The sequence below is a fragment of the Dioscorea cayenensis genome, chromosome 6 (assembly GCF_009730915.1).
Source record: "Dioscorea cayenensis subsp. rotundata cultivar TDr96_F1 chromosome 6, TDr96_F1_v2_PseudoChromosome.rev07_lg8_w22 25.fasta, whole genome shotgun sequence".
NCBI classification, from domain to species: domain Eukaryota; kingdom Viridiplantae; phylum Streptophyta; class Magnoliopsida; order Dioscoreales; family Dioscoreaceae; genus Dioscorea; species Dioscorea cayenensis.
Window position 1 is genome coordinate 4,300,108 of NC_052476.1, and position 20,695 is coordinate 4,320,802.

Below are 20,695 nucleotides of genomic sequence, written 5' to 3' on the forward strand. Positions count from 1 at the left end.
ATGTTGTATTCAAAATTGCTAGTACCATAATTATAATTTAAAAATTAAAATTTTATATATATTAATTTTTTTTTAATGGCATAAAAGTCCGAGGATAGATATTTAAGTTGTTTTTATTTATTTATTTAGTTTTCAAATGTTGGATCTGTCTCTAACTATAAGTTGAATACGGATATCTATTTGCAATTTTATATTAACATTTTTTTGGAATTTTTTTTAATATAAATTGATTTATTAGTGTCAGAATTTGATTAAGAAGCACAAGATCAATATTTTAAATTAGTTTCACTTGGTTTTCATAGGATTATAGGGGAAAAACATATGAGTTGGAAGTTATATATATATAATATATATATGTTTTTTATCCATTCGTTTCTTACAGCTTTCAATTAAACTGGAGTAGGTACTGGAACAAGGTAAATAGAAGAATTTTTTTTTACATATATAAAGATTCAAACTTAAAATTTTTTATTTAAAAAATTAATTATTTATCATTTATATTCACCTTCATAAGTAAAATTATATATATACTTACCATATATAATAAATTCAAACTTAAAATTCTTTAAATTATTTATCATTTATATTTATCAAACTTAGAAATTAACTTATGAAAGTTAATTTCTTTAAATAAAAATTTTTCAGTTTGAATTTTTATATATGGTAATTATATATATACACCATATATACAAAATTTGATATTTAGGCACTTGTAAAAATATTTTATTTTGAAAAAAAAGGTAATTCTATATAATAATTTTATTATTTCAAGAAAAAATATCCTCTTGTAAATGCAAATATGCTGAAGCAAATATTTAGGCACCTTGTAAAATCATTTTATTATTTATATGTATATTAATATTATTTGGAGGAAAACTTTTTAGAGTGCTTTTAACTTGGGGGAATACTTTGTCCGGGCCCACCGGTTTAATGCTGTCTGACTTAGAATAAAATCGGTTTGGACAGAAATTATGTTTATGCGGACCAGGTCCATACATGCTTGGTTGTCCAAATTTAAATTGACATAGAAATTTGGATAATCAGCCCTTTTACATCTAAAATTTTAAAAACTCACAATCTCAAGCCCAACTGTTTTAAATCAAATCTTCCAAAAAATTTAAACAAACATGCCTTATTGCTATTGATTCTATGATCCCTATAAGACGTGGTCAATGAGAATTAATTATTGGAGATAGACAGACAAGCTAAACAACCCCAAGTAGGATTCGAACCTGTTAACAGTTTTTTTCATTTTTTATTAAGACTTAGATTTTTGTGTGATTTGAGTTGGCTTTTGGATTGCTAATATTGTTTTTTTTTTTCATTTAATGTGAATTAAATTAATTTTATATAACTTAATATTTGAGTGGACTTAAAATAGAACTTATAGAATTATAAAAAAAAATTGGACATCTAGATAACTTAGATTTTTGTATGATTTGAATTGGGTTTTTTAAATTATAAATATTTTTAACATTATAGTTTGTTTTTAAATTTTTGGTACAAAATTAAAAATAATTAAAAATATAATTTTGGGTGAAAAATATTTTCATGAGAGGTTTAAACTTGGCAAGTCCTCAGTTAATATATATATATATATATATATATATATATAAAAAAGATATGCTCAAGCAGAAAATATTTAAATAATTTTGTGTAAATATGAAAGATTTTATAAAACTATAAATTAAAAAAAAAAATCTCATAATATAAACAGAACCCTCTTCTCGCTCTATCCTCTCTTCCTGTCCGTGCTAGGGTTCTTAGGGTTTTTCTCTTGCTTGGTCCTCTTCTTCGGCGACGGAGAGGCAGCGATCGAGACGATGAGCGGTGACAAGAAGCTGGAAGGCATCAACCTGACCGATCTTGCCTCGGCCCTCCCTGCCAACGCGCCAGGTTTGATTTGATTTGATTTTTTATTTTTCCGTTTTCCCTATTGTTTTGTGTTTTTCTCTGCATTATTGAGGGAGATTTTACTGTTTAACCGTAAAAATTAAATTTTTTTTTTAAGATTAGGGGAATTTTAACTAAGGAGTGATTTGAAGCCCTGTTTGGTATTAATTATAAATATAAGAAACCAAAACAAAGTTATGAAACTAATTTGTTTGTGTTGGATTAGTAATATTATGTGAGGAAATAATGATGGTTTGGCATCATAGATATTACTAATGATTAAGTTTAGCCTATGAGAAGAACAAACATTTTATATATGGAGAAATTGGCAATTACATAATCCTTACCGGAGTTAAGGACTTATGAGGAAGATGGAAATGTTTACTGCTTTGTGTTGAAATTATATAAAGTTCATGTAATTGGCAATTTCTCCATATTGGCCGATAGAATTTGCTGATATCTCCTTCGAGGAATTACTGGCACAAGAGAAGAAAGATTCATTTTGGTAAGCAGTCAACATGTACTACTAATTTCTTGTCAGAACTTAGACTACAAACTATTTCATACGCACATTGCGTTGCAAGCTTAAAAATGGTAAACTAAAAACGAGTACAAGCAATAACAACTTATAGCTTCTCAGTTTCATGCTGTGCTCTTAAATGCTAATCTGCACATATTTTGGTATCAAACAAAGCACCGCTAGTAATCACATCTTTCCAGAGCTCCATGGATTGATTAACCTAGAATTTGAGTACTTTCAAATAGATTGAACATCCAATACAACAATGATCATGAAATTACAAGTTATAAAAGAGAAAAGATGCATAAAATCAAAGAAAATAGGAGATCAGAGAGTTGAATTACTGAGATTTTGCTAGGATTGGAGCAATTGTGCCATGGCGGGAGATTCACGGCCCTTTTCGAGATAAGGAGGATCAAGTGAGGGATGCCTTCAGTCACCCTAGCGGCACCAAAGAACACAACACACGCAATATGAGTGCACATATCTGATAAATACTTGAAAATAATCGTAGTATTGAACAAAGAGCAATTGATTCCTTGCAGGATAAACTCCAGTAATGGTTGAATTAGTGGTAATATCTTGATTTTTTACTGGAAAATGTGAATATAGAGGAATACTAGCCATTTTTTTTTGTTTGTTTGTTTATATGTGATGTCTTTGCTCGTATTTTATCAATTTGTGTTTTTTTAGTGAAAAATGTGGAAAAAGTTACAATGGTAAACAATTATGGGGAGATGCTTGTTGGGGTGCTTCATAGAACTAGTTCTGAAAAGCTTGTGATCTTGTGCCATGGGTTCCAATCCTCGAAAGTAGGTAATTTTACGTATGTGTGTAGAAACTAAGTATTTGTTATATTTTAGTGATCCAATTCCAATGTTAATTTGATGGATACTTATTCATGCCTTTTCCTATGGAAAATTACGTCCAACTTTGACTTAGGTGGTAATTTGATCACAATTGTGTGGTCATTTGACAACCAATAATTTCTATATATCAAGATATTGAGGCACATGCATAGAAACTTCTTTTTATTCTTTTTAATTAATCAGCTGTTTTATTCTTTCTATAGATTTATATGTGTATATTACCCATCTCTATTTAATGCTCTCTCTTTTCCTGTGAGCATATTTGTAATTCCACCTACAACTTTTTGTGCTGTGAGATTTTTCTTCAATTTAGAAGTCTAGTGCCAATTCAGAGCTGTTATTACTGTTTAATTTCGTGTAACTAAGTAGGATAATATGTTACTCGGGGAACTGAGAAACTTTAACTAGGAAAAAATTAATGCTTATATTCTCAGAAATGTCACAAATCACCTATTAATGTATTGGTATGTTTGTCTTTTATATGGTTTATTTTGTGAATAACTTTTCGTATGTATTTTTTTCCATTTAGGTATTACCTGTTTGCGGCTTTCAATTTATAGATAATGCATGTGTATATTTGATGACATTGGTAAGGTGATATAGTCACGCATATCACTCATGTTGTAACTTTTGTGTTACCCAGGAAGACAAAAGTTTGTTGACCCTTGCTGATGCATTGACAAAGGAAGGATTCAGTGCCTTTCGGTTTGATTTTGCTGGAAATGGGTAAGTTACTACATGGAAAAGCTACACAAACACCTCATACTTCAGTTATAGTGTTGTATTCTTATTCAGGTTTAATGGATGCTAAATGTTTCTTGCAGAATTTTATAAAAGTATTTGTGTTTAGCCTAAAGATATCGGATAAGTTGGCTAAGTTGAATAGGTTGTTACAAAGCTTATTCATGTTAAATGTTATGCTAGGCATTTCTTATAGCTTTACCATTTGGTCATGTCTTTCTTCTTTGTACCTGAAAATTTGAAACTTTAAATGTCACTATATTATTTGGTATAGGCTGTGTCTCCCTGACAAAGAAATTTCAAAATAACTATATTGAGCTAGTTCTCCATTAGATTTCTTAAATGGATGACTGACATTAGCTTTCATGTTATTGGTCAATAGTGGTGCGTAGATAGCTGTTTTTTCAAAATTACTACATTTTGATGCTAATGCAAATCACTAGCAGTATTTCTAATATAAATCAATCTGGTCAAACTAACATAGTGAGTTTGCATTTCCAGTGAAAGTGATGGTGTATTCCAGTATGGCAACTACCGAAAAGAGGCAGATGACTTGCGTGCTGTAATTATTCATTTAGCTAAGCAAAAATACAACATTTGTGCTATTCTTGGGCATAGTAAAGGTAGGTAGCTTTGGTCAACTTGCTCATGTTGGTCATTTATACTTCTATTTACCTTGTGCTTTTTTTATAAGGTTAGACCTTGGTGACACTTGGACGCTTTAATCTTATCTCTATCCCCGTCATAATCTTATAAAGTTGAATATAGAAAAAGGTTATCTAGAGTAAGCACAAACCTTCCGGTATGAGCATTAAAGTTATGAACTTCGTCATCCAGCTTGTGTTGCATTTTTGCCTTCATGTCTGACTGAATTGTTTACTTGTAGCCTCTGTAATATGTTCATATATATTCGCTTTATGTATATTAAACATTTTCCTCATTTCTAGATTGTCTAAAACAATCTGGAAGCATGAAACTGAGTAAATGGTTTTTACAGGAGGAAATGCGGTGCTCTTGTATGCATCTATCTATGGTGGCATTGATACTGTCATCAACATTTCTGGCCGTTTTGCTTTAGAAAGAGGGATATCAGGGCGTCTTGGAAAAGATTTTAAGCAACGAATCAAGAAGGATGGCTTTATTGATGTGAAGGACAAAAGAGGTATTACATAACTATCATTCTTAGCTTTAAGTCAGTCTGCAGCACTATATCTTGTATATATATATATAGCTCATCAACTCTTGACATTATATTCCGAACATCATTTATAATTCATGGAGGTTGTGTATTATTAAAACCTAATTACAAATTTGTGGGATTAGACAATAGTTATGGCTTAGCCAATTTCAAATTTTTTGCTTTTGGGTTGCAATGATGTTTGCGTATCCAGAATTAGAATTGGAACATGTTTTGTATTTAAGTTGATATATGCCAATTTTGCTTATAATTCTTGTTTGTTTCCTGCTTTCAAATATAAGGTAAGGTTGAGTATCGGGTGATGGAAGAGAGTTTAATGGATCGGTTAACCACTGATATGCGTGCAGCATGCATTTCCATCAACAAGGAATGCAGGTAAGAAGCTTATTTGTAACTCAAGATCATGCTATTTGTTTTTCTCATAGCAATCTTAATTATTATGACTGTTTTAATGAATATAATCATTTTATTTTTGTGCTTCAGAGTTCTCACAGTTCATGGTTCAGCTGATGAGATAGTGCCAGTTGAAGATGCGAAAGAATTTGCCAAACTCATTGCAAACCACAAGCTGTGTATCATCGAGGGTGCAAATCATAATTATACTAAGCATCAATCTGAATTGGCTTCAATCGTGTTGGATCTCCTTAAACGCGGCTGTCCACCAAGTTCCAATTGTATGATAACTCTAAGATCAAGGCTATGAAATGCTTGCAATGAGTACACAGCTAGTGGCAAGAAAGGGAAATGGTACATCAGAAGTAAGAATCACATGCAGTTGGGTAAATACTTCTGAAGCCCAAATTCTTGTGAGATTTTTCCATATAAGAGCTTTAGAGGCAAGCATTCAGAGATTTTTCTCCCCAATCAGCATCCAGCATGCGTGGGGATAATTTAAATTTTAGTTCAAGAACACCGGCAGACGATGTGATTCTTATTGTGTATAGATATTTTTACAGATTCTTAATAATGTATATTTATACATACATTTTTGATACTATTTACCATGATAAAGGATGCATGGTTAAAAAATAGCTGTGCTTTTCATGCTCCAGATATATAACAGAAGATGGAGCAAATGAAATAAACAGATGATATTCACTATTTTGGGAGAAGAAAGCAAGCTACTCATCCATTAAAGAATTTGTCTCTTTGACATAATGTCTATCTCCAGTTTGCGATAATCATGTTTCAACATCACCAACTTATTTCAGCGGAACTGGCAACCATATTACCAGTTTAAGCCAACTTCGACAAAAGGTCTGGTTGATATTCTGAATATATGATAAACTTGTCAAATCTCTTCATTCAATTAATTCAAATAAATCACTCTCATATATCTTATTGCAAAAAAGATAAACATTTGATGTAAGAAACAATAAATTTACAACGAAAGATTAATGCAGTGAAAGCAATTCCACCTTATTCAGGGAGAAGACCAACTAAAGTTGCACACAACATTAGCTTCGGAATAAAAACAATTTTTTTAACATATCTGCTGGATTATGACTTTCAAGAATTTTCTCCAATATTAACATTTTATTTTCCAAGACTGTTATGATATAATGGTACCTTATTTGAATTTGTTTGTTTTGACATGATAGATTGGATTTCTAGCCAGATGTATAGTGCATTGTCACAGTGTTGGGTTCATTTTTCTTGTGTTTGTCCAAATTCTTTTAAGAATGATTGTAGCCATACCATCTTTTTGTTAGTTTCGGTTATTGCTACATATTCTGCCTCTACGGTAGAAAGTGTCACTATTTTCTATAGCTTAGAGATCCAACTTATTGCTGATCTCCCAAAGTATAGACATACCTAGTAGTATTCTTTTGCTATCTATAACTCTTGTCATATCTGCATCAACAAAACCATATAATTCAAAGGATGGCCTTTTGAAGTGTAAGATATATCTTGTTGTGCCTCTTATATATCTGAAGATCTATTTACAACTTCCCAATGCTGCTTCCTTGGATTGTTCATATATCTGCTCACAACTCCCACTACATATTGGTGCAAACCATAGCATACATGAGGCTACCTATGGCAGAAGCACAAAGTAGTAGAGCCATATGGTACTTTTCTTGATCAATAGAGGGTGAGTATTCGTTAGACAATTTAAAATGTTATGGTAAGGGAGTACTCACCGGCTTCGCATTCTCCATGCGAAATTTGTTTAATACCTTTTTCACATATTCTTCCTGTGACAATGTTAAGATACCATTCTTTCTCTCAATCATCATTCCAAGGATCTATTTGGAGCCTTCCAAGCCTTTCATAGAAAACTCCTTTGATAGCTCAGCCTTTAGGTTATCAATCTCTTGTTTGTATTTACCTTCTATCAACATATCATCAACATATAGTAGTAAAATAATATAAGAGTTACCCACAAATTTAATATAGCAACAGTGATCTGCTTGACATTTGTGAAATCCACTATTCATGGAATTGTTAAACTTCGTATACCACTATTTGGGGGCCTGTTTAAGACCATATAGACTTTTCTAAAGTTTACAAACAATATTCTTCTTTCCCTGTACTACGAACCTTTGAGGCTACACCATGTAAATATTTTCCTCCAAGTCACCGTAAAGGAATGTTGTTTTTTACATCTAACTGTTCCAAGAATAGATCTTCTTTCACCACTATTGAAAGTGCAGTTCTAATAGTAATTAGTTTAATAATAGAAGAAAATATTTCAGTATAGTCAATACCTTCCTTTTACTGAAAGCCCTTGACTACAAGGCTTGCTTTATATTTTGTAAAACCATTTGATTCATGTTTAATCCTGTAGACCCCTTTATTTTACAAAGCCTTTTTTACCTCTTGGTAATTTAGTAAGTTGCCATGTGTTGTTTGTCATCAATGAGTTCATCTCATCTTTCATACCTAACTCCCACTTAACAGAGTCTTCTACTTGAACCGCTTCTTCATAACATTCAGGTTCACCTCTGTTAGTTAATAAAATGTAGTAAAGGGAAGGAGAACACCTTTGTGGTGGTTTACTAATTCTGCTAGATTTCCTAATGGTTATAGTTGTTTATATCTCTTTCTTAAGACCTAGATTTTCTTTATCTTTAGCTTTTATAGTATCTGTGCCGACCTCAGGAAGATTCCTCAACTGAAACAGTCACCTTATCATTAAATTCTGAACTCCCTAAATCTGTAGTTGTTTTGTCTTGGAAAAAACCTCTTCATTGAAGATCACATTTTTGCTTCTGATAATCTTTTAGGCTTGGCTATCCCAAAACCTGTAACCAATCTCGGAGTCCCCATATCCAACAAAATAACATTTCTTGGATTTGGCATCTAATTTACTCCTCATAGTATCATCAACATGAATATAAGAAACACAACCAAAAACCTTTAGATGAGAAAGATTTACCTGTTTACCACTTCAAACTTTCTAAGGGATCTTGAAGAATAATGGGGTAGAAGGACTTCTATTGATCAAGTAGACTATTATGCTTACTGCCTTTGCCCAAAACACCTTGGGCAATGCTACATGTAATCTCATGCTCTTGATACGTTTATTTAATGTTCTGTTTATCTTTTCTGCTAGACCATTTTATTGTGGTTTTCCTAGAAGAGTCTTGATCATTACTATACTATTATTAGCACAATACTATTTAAACTCCCCATCTGTATATTCTCCACCGTTATATGATCTCAAGTTCTTTACTTTAAATCCTGTCTCATTCTCAACCATAACCTTCTAAGTCTTGAAAACAGAAAAAACTTCAAACTTATGTTTGAGAAAATAGACACATACCTTTCTGCTTAAGTCATCAATAAGGTTATGTAGTAGCTGGAGCCTCCAAGAGAAGCAACTGCAGAAGGCCCCCATACATCTGTATGCACCAACTCTAACTTGGTAGACATTGGTTTGACACTTTTTTTTGAAAACCTAACCTTCTTTTGTTTGCAATATATACAACTTTTAGACAACCTGTGTTCAACAGTTTTCAAACCAAATGTCTTTTTATTAGAGTGTAAGATTTTCTTACCTTTTCACTCATATGTCCTAATCTATTGTGCTATAGTCATATTTTCTATATCATTTACATTACATCTAGCATGAAATTGTACTTGTTTAGCATCTCATTAGGATGAAATTTCATTCTTTTGTTCATAACAACCTTTATTTCCTTTTGAAGAAAAATGAAGAAAGTTGCAGAATCAAGGCTACACCATGATTCAGAACGGGTATTATGTCAACACACAACGCCCGTTGTCTATACTCACCACTACCGTGATCAAGCCGAGGCAGCATGAGCTCACTAGTAGCAACATAGAAGCCATAATGCCCTCATAACGGTCGTTGTGAAATCTATAACGGCCATTGTCAAGACATATAATGCCCCAAAACATGCCAGGATGCAACTTGGAGCCCAAGCAACAACTTACTTACAACGGGCATCACAACGCCCGTGGTGAGGCCGTGGCAGAGCCGATTAGTATAAATACCCCAGTATTCTCTAAATTTGGGGTCTTTTGCTGAAGAATCTAGGGCCGTTGTGTACCTGTTGTAACAATCCAGAGATACATCATGACCTTGATAACAGGTGTTGTGAGACCGTTATGGTCATATAACGTCCTTGTTGTACCCGTTGTGCACCCGTTGTCCCTTCCTACGTTGTATTTTTTGTATTTTATTGATTGATTTTCCATATTATTTCTGAAGTACAGTTTATGTGTAAAAAGAGAACTGCTAGTAGTCCTTAAGCAGAGGCCGAGAAGAAAAATAAGATAGGAGAGTCTTCTCGGCCATCAGTACCGTGGTTTGAGGATCCTGAGCACAGAGCCTACTACAGGAGGCGGGACTTGATTTGTGTATAGGGCTGGGAGAAATTCTTCATCATTCGAGAGCTGACTTTCTGGGAGCTGAAACCAGAGGTGATGAGTTTGTTCGAGCTGGATAGGACGGTTATCAGCCTCAGCCACCGTGGGACCATTGGTTTCTAGATGTTCGGGGTGGAGTACCTGATGTTGTATATGGAGTTCTTCTTGGCGATGGGGCTCATTGACGTAGAATACACTCACACCGAGTCGTACTCCCAGCTCCATGTTGACCTACAGGTCCACCTGAGCGCTGATCAAGTTTGGACCTAGACACTTCGAGACTACGAGACATACGTCTGTGGGACTTTGAAGGCGTCTGCCCTGGGATGTGGTGCTTTCAGGTACCTCTATGCCGTCCTCTCTTGAATGTTGATTGGGAGAGGAGATAGTAAGGGGATCGTAAGCCTCCGTAACTTGTACTTCTTGTGCAGCATAGTAGCTCAGGAGCCGATTCACATTAGCCATGCCCTTGCTTGCTAGCCGCGTCATCAAGCACATGATCGCCGCCTGGTGACCATATTCCTTGGTCCCTACATTACCAGGCTTGCACAGGGCATGTGTTTGATCAATTGCTGTTCAGGTATGTGGCTAGTTGGAGGCATGCAGGCACTCGTGCATGGTCACCATGCTTCGGGCAATGCGCATGATAGAGTGGTGGGACACACCCCACAGAGTACAGTTTTGGGTGGTCCACGATTTTGATTCTGAGTCTTCAGACGATGAGGGGTTCTTACTAGAGAACACTGCTATTGTCGACGCTCCCCCGATTAATGCTCCAGTTGCTGCTGCTACTCCTCCTCCCACGGCTGCTGCACTAACTACATCAGCTCCATCAGCTCTTGAGGAGCGCTTGACCCGTCTCGAGGAGGGTCAAGTGCGGATCAAGGGTTTACTTCGGCAAATCCTGGCGCATCTGCAGTGCCAAGACCCCTTAACCACTCTGGTATCTACATCACCCACTGTTATAGCTCCAGTGGCATCGAAGTCTTCTCTTGCTTCACTGACACCACTAGTACTTCACTGATCATATACCGCGCTAGATTTTCCCTGTCGGACTCCATCATTTTGATTTTATATACCATTTTTGTACTTTTATATTTCAGTACATTGTACATTTTATTACAACAAGGGAAACTTGCCATGCTGCTTTTGTACCTTCTAATATTAGTAGATTTTATTTTATAGTAGTATATAGTTTTGTTTACTGTGTATTTAACTACTCCAATTGTGTCTCATCAGGGTTTGAGGTGATCGGATGCTGTTCTGGTCCGCACAATTTGTTGCATGGATGAGGGTAACTTTATCGCCCTAGTTGGCCAAACTAAGAAATTCATGGAGAACTAGTGACCATACACTCTTTTAATTTCTTTTCTTATTATATATCATTACACTTGTGCATGCATGCGTACATTGGGGACAATGTACATCTTTAAGTGTGGGAAGCGAGTGTATGCTTGCTTATTCTTTACATGTTATTGAGTATTTCATACAATACTATACTATGTTACTATACTATCTATCTTGTAAATTTTTTTTAGGGGTGCTTGTGCCTTATACACATGCTAGTGTTGATCTTTGAAGGCATTGCATTTGTTGGAGTTTTTTTGGTCTAGGGACACGATATGTTAGACTATAAATTCTTTCGTTCATTCTTGAGAGTTTGGCTGCTCTGCGAGTCTTTAACCTATTTTGTGTCCCTCCTGACTTCATCTTGCACCTTATATGTGTCTTGTGAGTGATGTTTTATAATGGGGGTATGATTAGTACTTACTTTATTGCTTTATGATAAGATATATGTACAATAGAAAGAGCTACCTCCTTTGTAGTGCATAGTTGCTCCCAACAAGTCATTTATGAAGTGTATGCCCTAGTGGGAGAGAGGGCTGCCTCCTGGGAAGTGTGAAAGCTATTAACTGTGAAAAAAAGACACACAAATAAAAAGGAGAAAAAAAGGCAGAAAGGAGAGAAAAATGGTAATCATTTATAAAAACTATGAAAAGTGTAAGACTGAGACTAAAGAAAATCGCAAAAGATTTCTTCACACAATTTAGACTATAAGATAGTGGACTAGGAGACCGACACTTGGGAAAGTACTGTTCATCATAGAATAGACTACTCTTTGTAGAGGAATAATCACGCTACCTGGTATTTGATTGTCCCCTTATACTAGTGAAACTCCATATTTAGTTGCTTGAGATCAAGCACTTATCATGTATTCTATTTTGATCTGTTTTATTTGCTTGAGGACAAGCCAATGCTTAAGTGTGGGGATATTTGATAAGTGCTAAACTGATCATATTTTCTATATCATTTACATTGGATCTAGCATGAAATCGTACTTGTTCAGCATCTCATTAGGACGGAATTTCATTCTTTTATTCACAATGACCTTTATTTCTATTTTAAGAAGAAGAAGCGAATTTGAGGACATTTTGAAGAAAAATAAAATAAGTTGCTAAATCAAGGCTACACCACAACTCACAACAGGCGTTATGGAAACACACAACACCCATTGTTTACACTAATCACTATAGTGATCAGGTCGTGGCAGCATGAGCTCATTGGTAGCAACATAGAAGCCATAACAGCCTTACAACGGGCGTTGTGAAGTCCATAAAAACCATTGTGAAGATGCATAATGCCCAAAGACCGTGCTAGGACGCGACATGGAGCCCAAGCAACAACTTACTCACAATGGACATCATAACACCGTGGTGAGGCTATGGCGGAGCCAATTACTCTAAATATCCTAGTATTCTCTAAATTCGTAGAGACTCTTTTGCCGAAGAACCTAGGGCTGCCAGATTTATGGAGGATCTGAGTGGCGGTAGATAGAGTTTCTTCCATATACCAATGTTTTTTGGCGGATTTCTCAAGATTACATCAATGAGCACCATCAGAGAAGATCACGCATGACAGACATTTTTAAAGATCATCATCAGAGGGGTGTGAGTGACACACGTCATCAGACAATCTTGGGATCCTCTAATCCCCATCTTTGGATAACTATTGGAGGGAGTTAGTCTAGGAATACATTAAATGCTTATTTATTCTTTATTTGGTCTTGTGGTTGTCTTATGCTTTAATGCTTTGTTTTATATGATCCATAAGAACCTAATTTGAGGGGAATTGTATGTCTAGGTCCCTAGGTTATTATTTATGAATCTTGATTGATTAATACAAATTGTTCTAGTTTTCGTAATCATTTATTGCATGTTCTTAATTGATTGTTACATGTTGATGTGTATGAGGAGGATATACCCCCATGTTGATGACGCCCATACCATGATAGATCTATGCATGTTCTAAGAGGTTAGGCATAGCTAGGTTTTTGGATTGGGGATTGATTGTCCCTTAGGCTTAGGGTTTGATTGGTCTCTTCTCGTGAGTTTTCCATACTTAAGGCAAACATAGGAGGCTGGGGTAGAAAATATTCTATCTTAAGTTCCTAGTGATTTAGACCTAGTCACCATGGCTTATTGGGGCCGATAGGCCTTTGAATTCCCCGGTTTGAACCTAGAACACGATTGACACTTAGCGGCTATCATAATTAATAATCAAGATGATTATAGTGCATACTCACAACTCCTTCTAAGTTTGTTTAACGTCGTCTCCAATTATATTGTTTAATAGTGTTATACAAGTAAATTAAAGAAAGAGAATAAATTATTAGGATATTGATTAAGTGAAAAGGAAGTAATATGAGCCTTTCATCATTCCTGGGGAAATACGACCCTCGTGCTTCCCCACGAGATATTACTTGATGACCCGTACACTTGCGGTATAACGGACCTATTGTAGTATTAAGTGCATACTTGCATGCTTATATATTTGCACAATTTAGACACCTATAATGCTTCCGTCACTATCATTAAAGGATACTATGTAACCTTCATCATCCAACTGTCCAGCAGAAATCAAATTTCCCATTAGCATAGGTACATGTCTTACCTTGTGAATCTTCTAAGTTGATTCATTTGCCATTTTTAGGCTGACATTACCTATGCAAGTGATATGCAAAGGTTCCCAATCAACGAGATAAACATTTCCATGATTTCTTATGACATAGTTTTCTAGAATGTTCAGCTTTGTAGTATTATGAAAAGAAGCCACTAAATCAATTACCCAAGAGTCAAAAGTACAATTAATAGAAAGCAGTAAAGCATCCGGTACCTCTTCAGTTGCAACATTTACAACATCTTGATTCATGCTATCATTCTTTCTAGGAGCTTTGCAATTTCTCTTCAAATGTTTGTTTTACCACAGTTCCAACAATGAAGTCTACCATTTATAGCTTTACATCTGTTGCTTTGTGACCTTCCTTTGTTGCTTTTGTCGTTGTTCCTGTCAAAGCTTCTGCCTCTATCAATATTTAAAGTAGAGTTAGAAATAGAGGCCAAACTGAATCTCCACTGATATCAACTTATTGATTATAGTATTGAAATAGTTTAAGTGTTCAACAACAGACACACCTTCCGTAATCTTCAAGTTGAAGAGTTTTTTGATAATGAGTGTATTTGATATTGACATTTTATATACCCTATCTGCATGATTACCTTGTCCTTTAGCATGTAATTATGGGTAATTCAATGCTACTTTAGGTATTTATGCTTAATTGTGCAGGTCTTGGGACAAAAAAAAGAGATTCAAAATGAATTCGGTGAAAAACGAGCTTAATTGCACTGTAGCATGGGAAACACAGTCAGAAAGCATGTCTGTGCTTCTGACTGTGCAAATTTTAGGACTTAGTAAAATTCATCTAAAGAACAAAAGCACTTTTCTAGAGCCCAGAGCATAGGTATGCACTCGAAGCATGTGAAAGAAGAACGGCCGATGCCCATGGTTTTGCCCTTGTAGTTTATAGGAGTTTTTCCAGAAGAGAAGCATGACACCAGGGCCTTGAGCACGGTCATGCTATGGAAGCACGCATCGGAAGCATGACCGTGCAGTTTACAAATTTGCTACATATTGTGCCGAAGACACATCCCAAGACATCTTGTTAGAAGCACTGTTGGAAGCACAGTGTGCTTCCATCGGGAACAACCTTTTTAAGCCAAAGTTAGGGGTTTCAAGGCGGATCTTTATTATTTTTCTTTTAATTCTTCTAGACTACAGCTGGTACTTCTCCAGACGCTGAATGGAGATAGATTTGGGTGGAGAGAACACTGTGGGAGTGAAACGAAGCCGATGGAAGCTTTATTGGGCCTTCATTAACAAGATTTAGGAAGCAAGCAGAGAGTTTATGGATTCTCTTTTATTTTCTTTCCTAGATCATCATTTGTTTGGTAAAACCATGAGGGGCTAAGTGTTATTTTGTACCTTGGGCTATGAAACTTAACTTTTAATGTTTTGATTTTCTAGTGTTTGATTATGTAGTATCCTTGTGATTCCTTTTATGTTTTTCTTTCAAAACTCCATGTGCATGATTGCCATAGTTGTTGTTACAAAAGTTGATGTGCAAGGTTCCTATAGTTGAGTTAACAAAACTTGATGTGTATTCCTACCATGGTTGTAATTACAAAAATTAATGTGCATGTTTTACCATAGTTGCATCCTAGCCGGCTAGGTGATGATTTAGAAATCTCTCTAGTAAGGTAGGCATAGGAGAAAGTGGTTGAGTGCATGCCTAGAGATAGGGCATGTGGTGTCAAACCCTCTGCCTTAATGTTTTAACCCTCGGTCGAAGGAGATGCACCAAATAATCAATATTGGAGTTATTGTTTTTGTCAAGGGGAGCAGTCATAGGTGCTACTCTCCCATTTATATTTCACTTAGTTCTTATCCCTGTCGAATCCTCTCTCCTGTTCTTACGTTAGTTTCTTAGATTGAATCCTCATAACTCTTTCTATTTGGCTAGATACTAAGAAATTAACAAGTATTGATAGATTTCTTGTCCTTGTGGATTTTATGACCCGACCAACTCGGGTACATAATACTACTTCTTACGACCTGTACACTATGGATACGCAAGAGGGTATCCAGTTTTTGGCGCCGTTACCGGGGACTGGAAACTTTTGGGAAACGTTTACTTTTAGTAATCTATCCATTTTTTTCTTTCTATATTGATAAGTGCTTGAAAGTGCATAATTTTCATATCATTTACACTGTATTTAGCATAAGATTTTACATGTTTAACACCTGATTAGTACGGAATTTCATTCTTTTGTTCACCATGGCCTTTTATTTTGTTTCAGTGCTAGAGAAGCTAATGTAGGGGCATTTCGAAGCAAAATGGACTAAGTTGCTGAATTAGAGCATTACCACGGCTCACAACTACCGTGATGACATCTCACCATGATGGTTGTCCACTCTTAACACTGTTGATATCAAGCCGTGGTAGTACGGACTCACCAAGAGCAACACAAAAGCCACAACAGGTTTACCATGGCTATTGTGAATCCATCATGACTGTGATCCGCCCACACAACGATTGTGATCCATAACTTACTCACCACGGGAAACACAATGACCATGGTAAGGTCGTGGTGGATTTGACACTATATAAACCCTAGGGTTATTTGATCAAAGGTGGGATTTTTGTGCCAAATAAGGTAGAGCTCCAAAGTTCTGAAGATTTGAGTGGCTGGAGATGACTTTTTTTTTTTACTTTTTCAGCAGATTCTGATGAGTTTTCCAAGGGAGAGTCAACGTACATAATTAGAGGAGGGTGCGCAATAGATTCGGCGTCATCTTGTCAATCTTGGAATTCTCTCGACCTCACCCTTCGGAGATCTATTAGAGGGAGTTAGTTTAGAAATTTTTTATACATTATTCTTTGTTATATGGATTTATTTTTATTCATATTTTTATTCTATATCTATAAGACCCCAATTAGGGAGGAATTGTATGTCTAGGTATTTTGATGATTGCTTATGAACTTTGATTGATTATTCAATAAATCTATCTAGTATTTTGTGATTTATTGCATATTTCTTGAATGCTTATCTTATTAATGCGGTGAGAAAGACATGCCCCTACATTAGAACACACATTCCATGTTAGATCTATGTGTGTGCTAAGAGATTAGATATAGCTAGATATCTGGATTAGGGATCAATTTCCCCTTAGGCTTAGGGTTTGATTTATCCTTTCTAGAGAAATTCTTCTACTTAAGACAAACATCGGATGCTGGGATAGGAAGAGATTCCATCTGAAGATCATAGTGATTTAGACTTGGTTGCGAAGAGTTTGGGATCAGTAGGCCTTTCAATTCCCCAATCCAATACTAGAATATGGTTGTTACACTCAATGCATACCATAAGTAATAATCAAGAAAACTATCACACAACTACCAAAATTCTTCCAATTGTGCTTAATGATCCTCCATTGTATTGTTTAGTAAATTGTAGAAGTAGAATAAAGAAACAACCTAATAATTTAGGCTATTGATTAAGTGAAAAGGAAGTAATAGAAGCCTTTTGCCGTTCCTTAGGAAATACGACTCTCGTGCTCACCCACGAGGTATTACTTAATAATCCATATAGTTGTGGTATTCACGGACTCACTTTAACATTATTTGCATGTTCACATATTTATTTTCACACACCCTAAAGGTTTATCATATATACTTTATTATTTTGTTTTTATTTTTGTTTTTAATTTTGTTGATTTGTTTGCAGAAGCTTTTGCATGACCTGGAGTATCTCATCACCATCGGCCAAGTCCGATCCCAACATTAAAAGGATTCTTCGAAGAGGATTAAGAATAGTATAGTTGGGAGAGTCAAGATCAGTAGAAGTGAGTGAGGAGACTAATTAGGTCTAGTATTGTTCTTCCTCTAGTAGTGATGAACAACTTTGAGTTGAAACCCAACTTCATTCAGATGGTACAATAGATGTGGCAATTCAATTGGTTAAAAGATGAAGATCTTTATGCCCATCTATTAAGTTTTCTTAAGATTTGTGACACTTTCAAGGTGAACAATGTGTCTGAGAATGAAGTTTGCCTATGACTCTATCCTTTTTCAGTGTGAGGAAGGGCCAAGTAGTGGTTAAGTTCCTTACCACAAGGGTTGATCACTACTTGGGCATAATTGGCAGATAAGTTTCTTGTTCGCTGTTTCTTACAGGGCAATATCACTAAGCTAAGGAGTGACATTTCATCCTATAGGCAGTTGGAGTCAAAAACCCTTTATGATACGTGGGAACGGTACAAGGATCTCCTAAGAAAGTGCCTGCAACATAGGATTTTAGAGTGGATATAGATCCAGAATTTCTACAATGGGATGAATGTGGCAACAATGCAAATGCTCAATGCTCCAACTGGGGTTTTTTATGTAGCAAGCAACCCAATGCCACTCAGACGCTTATTGAAGAGATGGTCACCAATGGCTATGAGTTGTGAATCATGGGGGATATAAGCTAGCCCTACTTGCTCACTCTCCATGGGGAGTGTCGGTTTTGAGCAAGTTGACTATGTGGGTAGCAACAACCAGTACCAAAATACCCTGTTTGGTAACATTTACAAACCCAAGTTTAGGAACCACCCTAATTTTTCTTAGAGCCAACAAGGACAAGGCCAAAGGGGATTTGGACAAAAAAAGCCGGTTCAACCTTAACAATTTTAGCAGTTACAACAAGAAGGGAAAGGGCCGAATCTTAAGACATTGTTGGCACTATACATCCAAGCGAATGATGTTCACTCACCAATTATGAAGAGATAATGAGGAATCAATAAGCCTTATTACAAAACTTGGAACATTAAGTTTCCCAGATTGCCAAGATACTAGCTGAATGCCTGCAAGGAGATTTCCTGAGCAACACGGAGGTTAACCCCTGGGAATCCCTTAAGGCCATTGCTTTGAGAAGTGGCAAGGAGTTAGCCTCTTCTTATAGTTTAAGAAATAGAGAAAAAGGCTATAATATCTTAAGAAGATAGAGATGAAAAGAAAACCTCTGATCTTGATGTTGAGGAAAAGTCCAAGGGCAAGGATAAGGAGAAGCCGTGGGTAATAGATTATCAGCCTAAGCTGTTCTATCCTTCTTGGCGACATCTCAAGCATTAATTGTTGTCAAGGATGGTGGGATGATTTTAAGAGTAGGTGACAAGGAAGTAGTTTTCAAGCTGTGAGATGCCATGCACCACTCTATGGATTTTGATGATACGTGTTATGTTTTGAATGTTGTTGATGATTATGTTTTTGACTTTGTGCAGGACACTTGGATGAAGGATAAACTTTCTGAACACTTCAATGAAAAAGAACCCCCAATGGAATGGTGGAAAAAGGATCACCACCAAGATGACACAAGCTGAACAGGGGAAGAAACTCAAATTTCCCGAGCACAAGGTCTCTTCAAACAAGAAATGGTGGAAGAAGCTCCCTCACAACAACAAGAAGAAGGAGTTACCCGTTGCCCCTCAAGCACATATATTTCCAGAAGAATTAAGTGTGGGTGATATTGATTATGTTTTTGACTTTGTGCAGGACATGTGGATGAAGGATGAACTTTCAGAACTCTTCAAAGAAGAAGAACCCCGGACGGAATGGTGGAAAATTATCACCACCGAGATGATGCAAGCTGAATAGGGGAAGGGACTCAAATTGCTTGAGCACATGGTCTCTCCGAACAAGAAGTGGTGAAAGAAGCTCTCTCCCAAAAACAAGGAGTCACTCGTTGCCTCTCAAGCACACATATTTCTAGAAGAATTATGTGTGGGTGAGATTCATTTAATTGAAACACTACCTCTTTACTATTGTGCCTCCACTGCAGGTAGCAATTAGCAAAATTGACACCATGCCCGCTATGATACACAAATAGGTATGCCAAGTAAGTGATGTTAAACAAGAGCTCCTTCTTCAATGTTTTTGTTTTACCAATTTCTCTTAGTTTAGTTAGTTGTATTTTGGTGCTTTTGACTTTCTTAGTGTGTGTTTATCAGGTATTTGTGAGCGTTTCACTCATTTTTGGATCTAGATCTCCTCGTCATAATTCTTTTCTCTTCCTCGAGCTAAAGGTATGCTTCCTTTTCTAGATGGAATGATTTAACAATGGATTTAAGGCTAGATACCATGTTTGAATGTTCATAACTCTATTTGGAAAATGATTGAGCATGCCTGTTGATAAGGTCCCATTGCGTATATCCCGTAAGTGTACGGGTTTGTTGAAGTAATACTCCCGGGTGAGCGGGGTCGAATCTACAAGGAGTAGGGAGTAAAAACACTTAATCCGATTCTTAGCTATGTGGAAGATCAATAGTGATAAGTGTGAAAATGATTCAATTCTCAACAATAAAAGCAACAAGTAAGAGAGCAAAAGTAAAGAAGGGGGTAAGGAAATCGATAAAGATGGGGTACTCGGATAATGCTCCGCCTAGGATAATCATTTCAAGTGCAAGAACCCTCTATTATGCTTTCTAATCAATGCAATAGTGAGTCGTGGAAATCCTTAATTACATAGTCCCAAATCTAAGGTCAACTATGCCTAACTCTACACATGTCCCGGAGGAGAAATCGAACAATCTCAACACCTCGCATTCGGATAGAGTTGCATTGAGCTCTAGGGATTCCAAGTGATAAATCTCTTCCTAATTATAGACCTAACCCTTTGGTCCAGGTGGAAGGTCCCTAGCCACAATTAAGCCCTAGATACTAAGATCACCTCAACGCTTCACTCTATTGCACGCGCAACTAAGCCC

General features: G+C 36.0%; 1 protein-coding gene across 1 annotated transcript; it reads left to right on the forward strand.

Annotated features, from left to right (window-relative positions):
- The first annotated feature begins 1,713 nt into the window (after positions 1-1,713).
- On the forward strand, positions 1,714-6,218 carry LOC120263942 (arylesterase-like). The gene is made up of 7 exons (XM_039271924.1): positions 1,714-1,896; positions 3,107-3,225; positions 3,926-4,008; positions 4,525-4,646; positions 5,021-5,185; positions 5,503-5,596; positions 5,705-6,218. The coding sequence occupies exons 1-7, from the start codon at positions 1,824-1,826 to the stop codon at positions 5,922-5,924; spliced, it is 876 nt and encodes a 291-aa protein (XP_039127858.1). The 5' UTR covers positions 1,714-1,823; the 3' UTR covers positions 5,925-6,218.
- Positions 6,219-20,695: the final 14,477 nt, after the last annotated feature.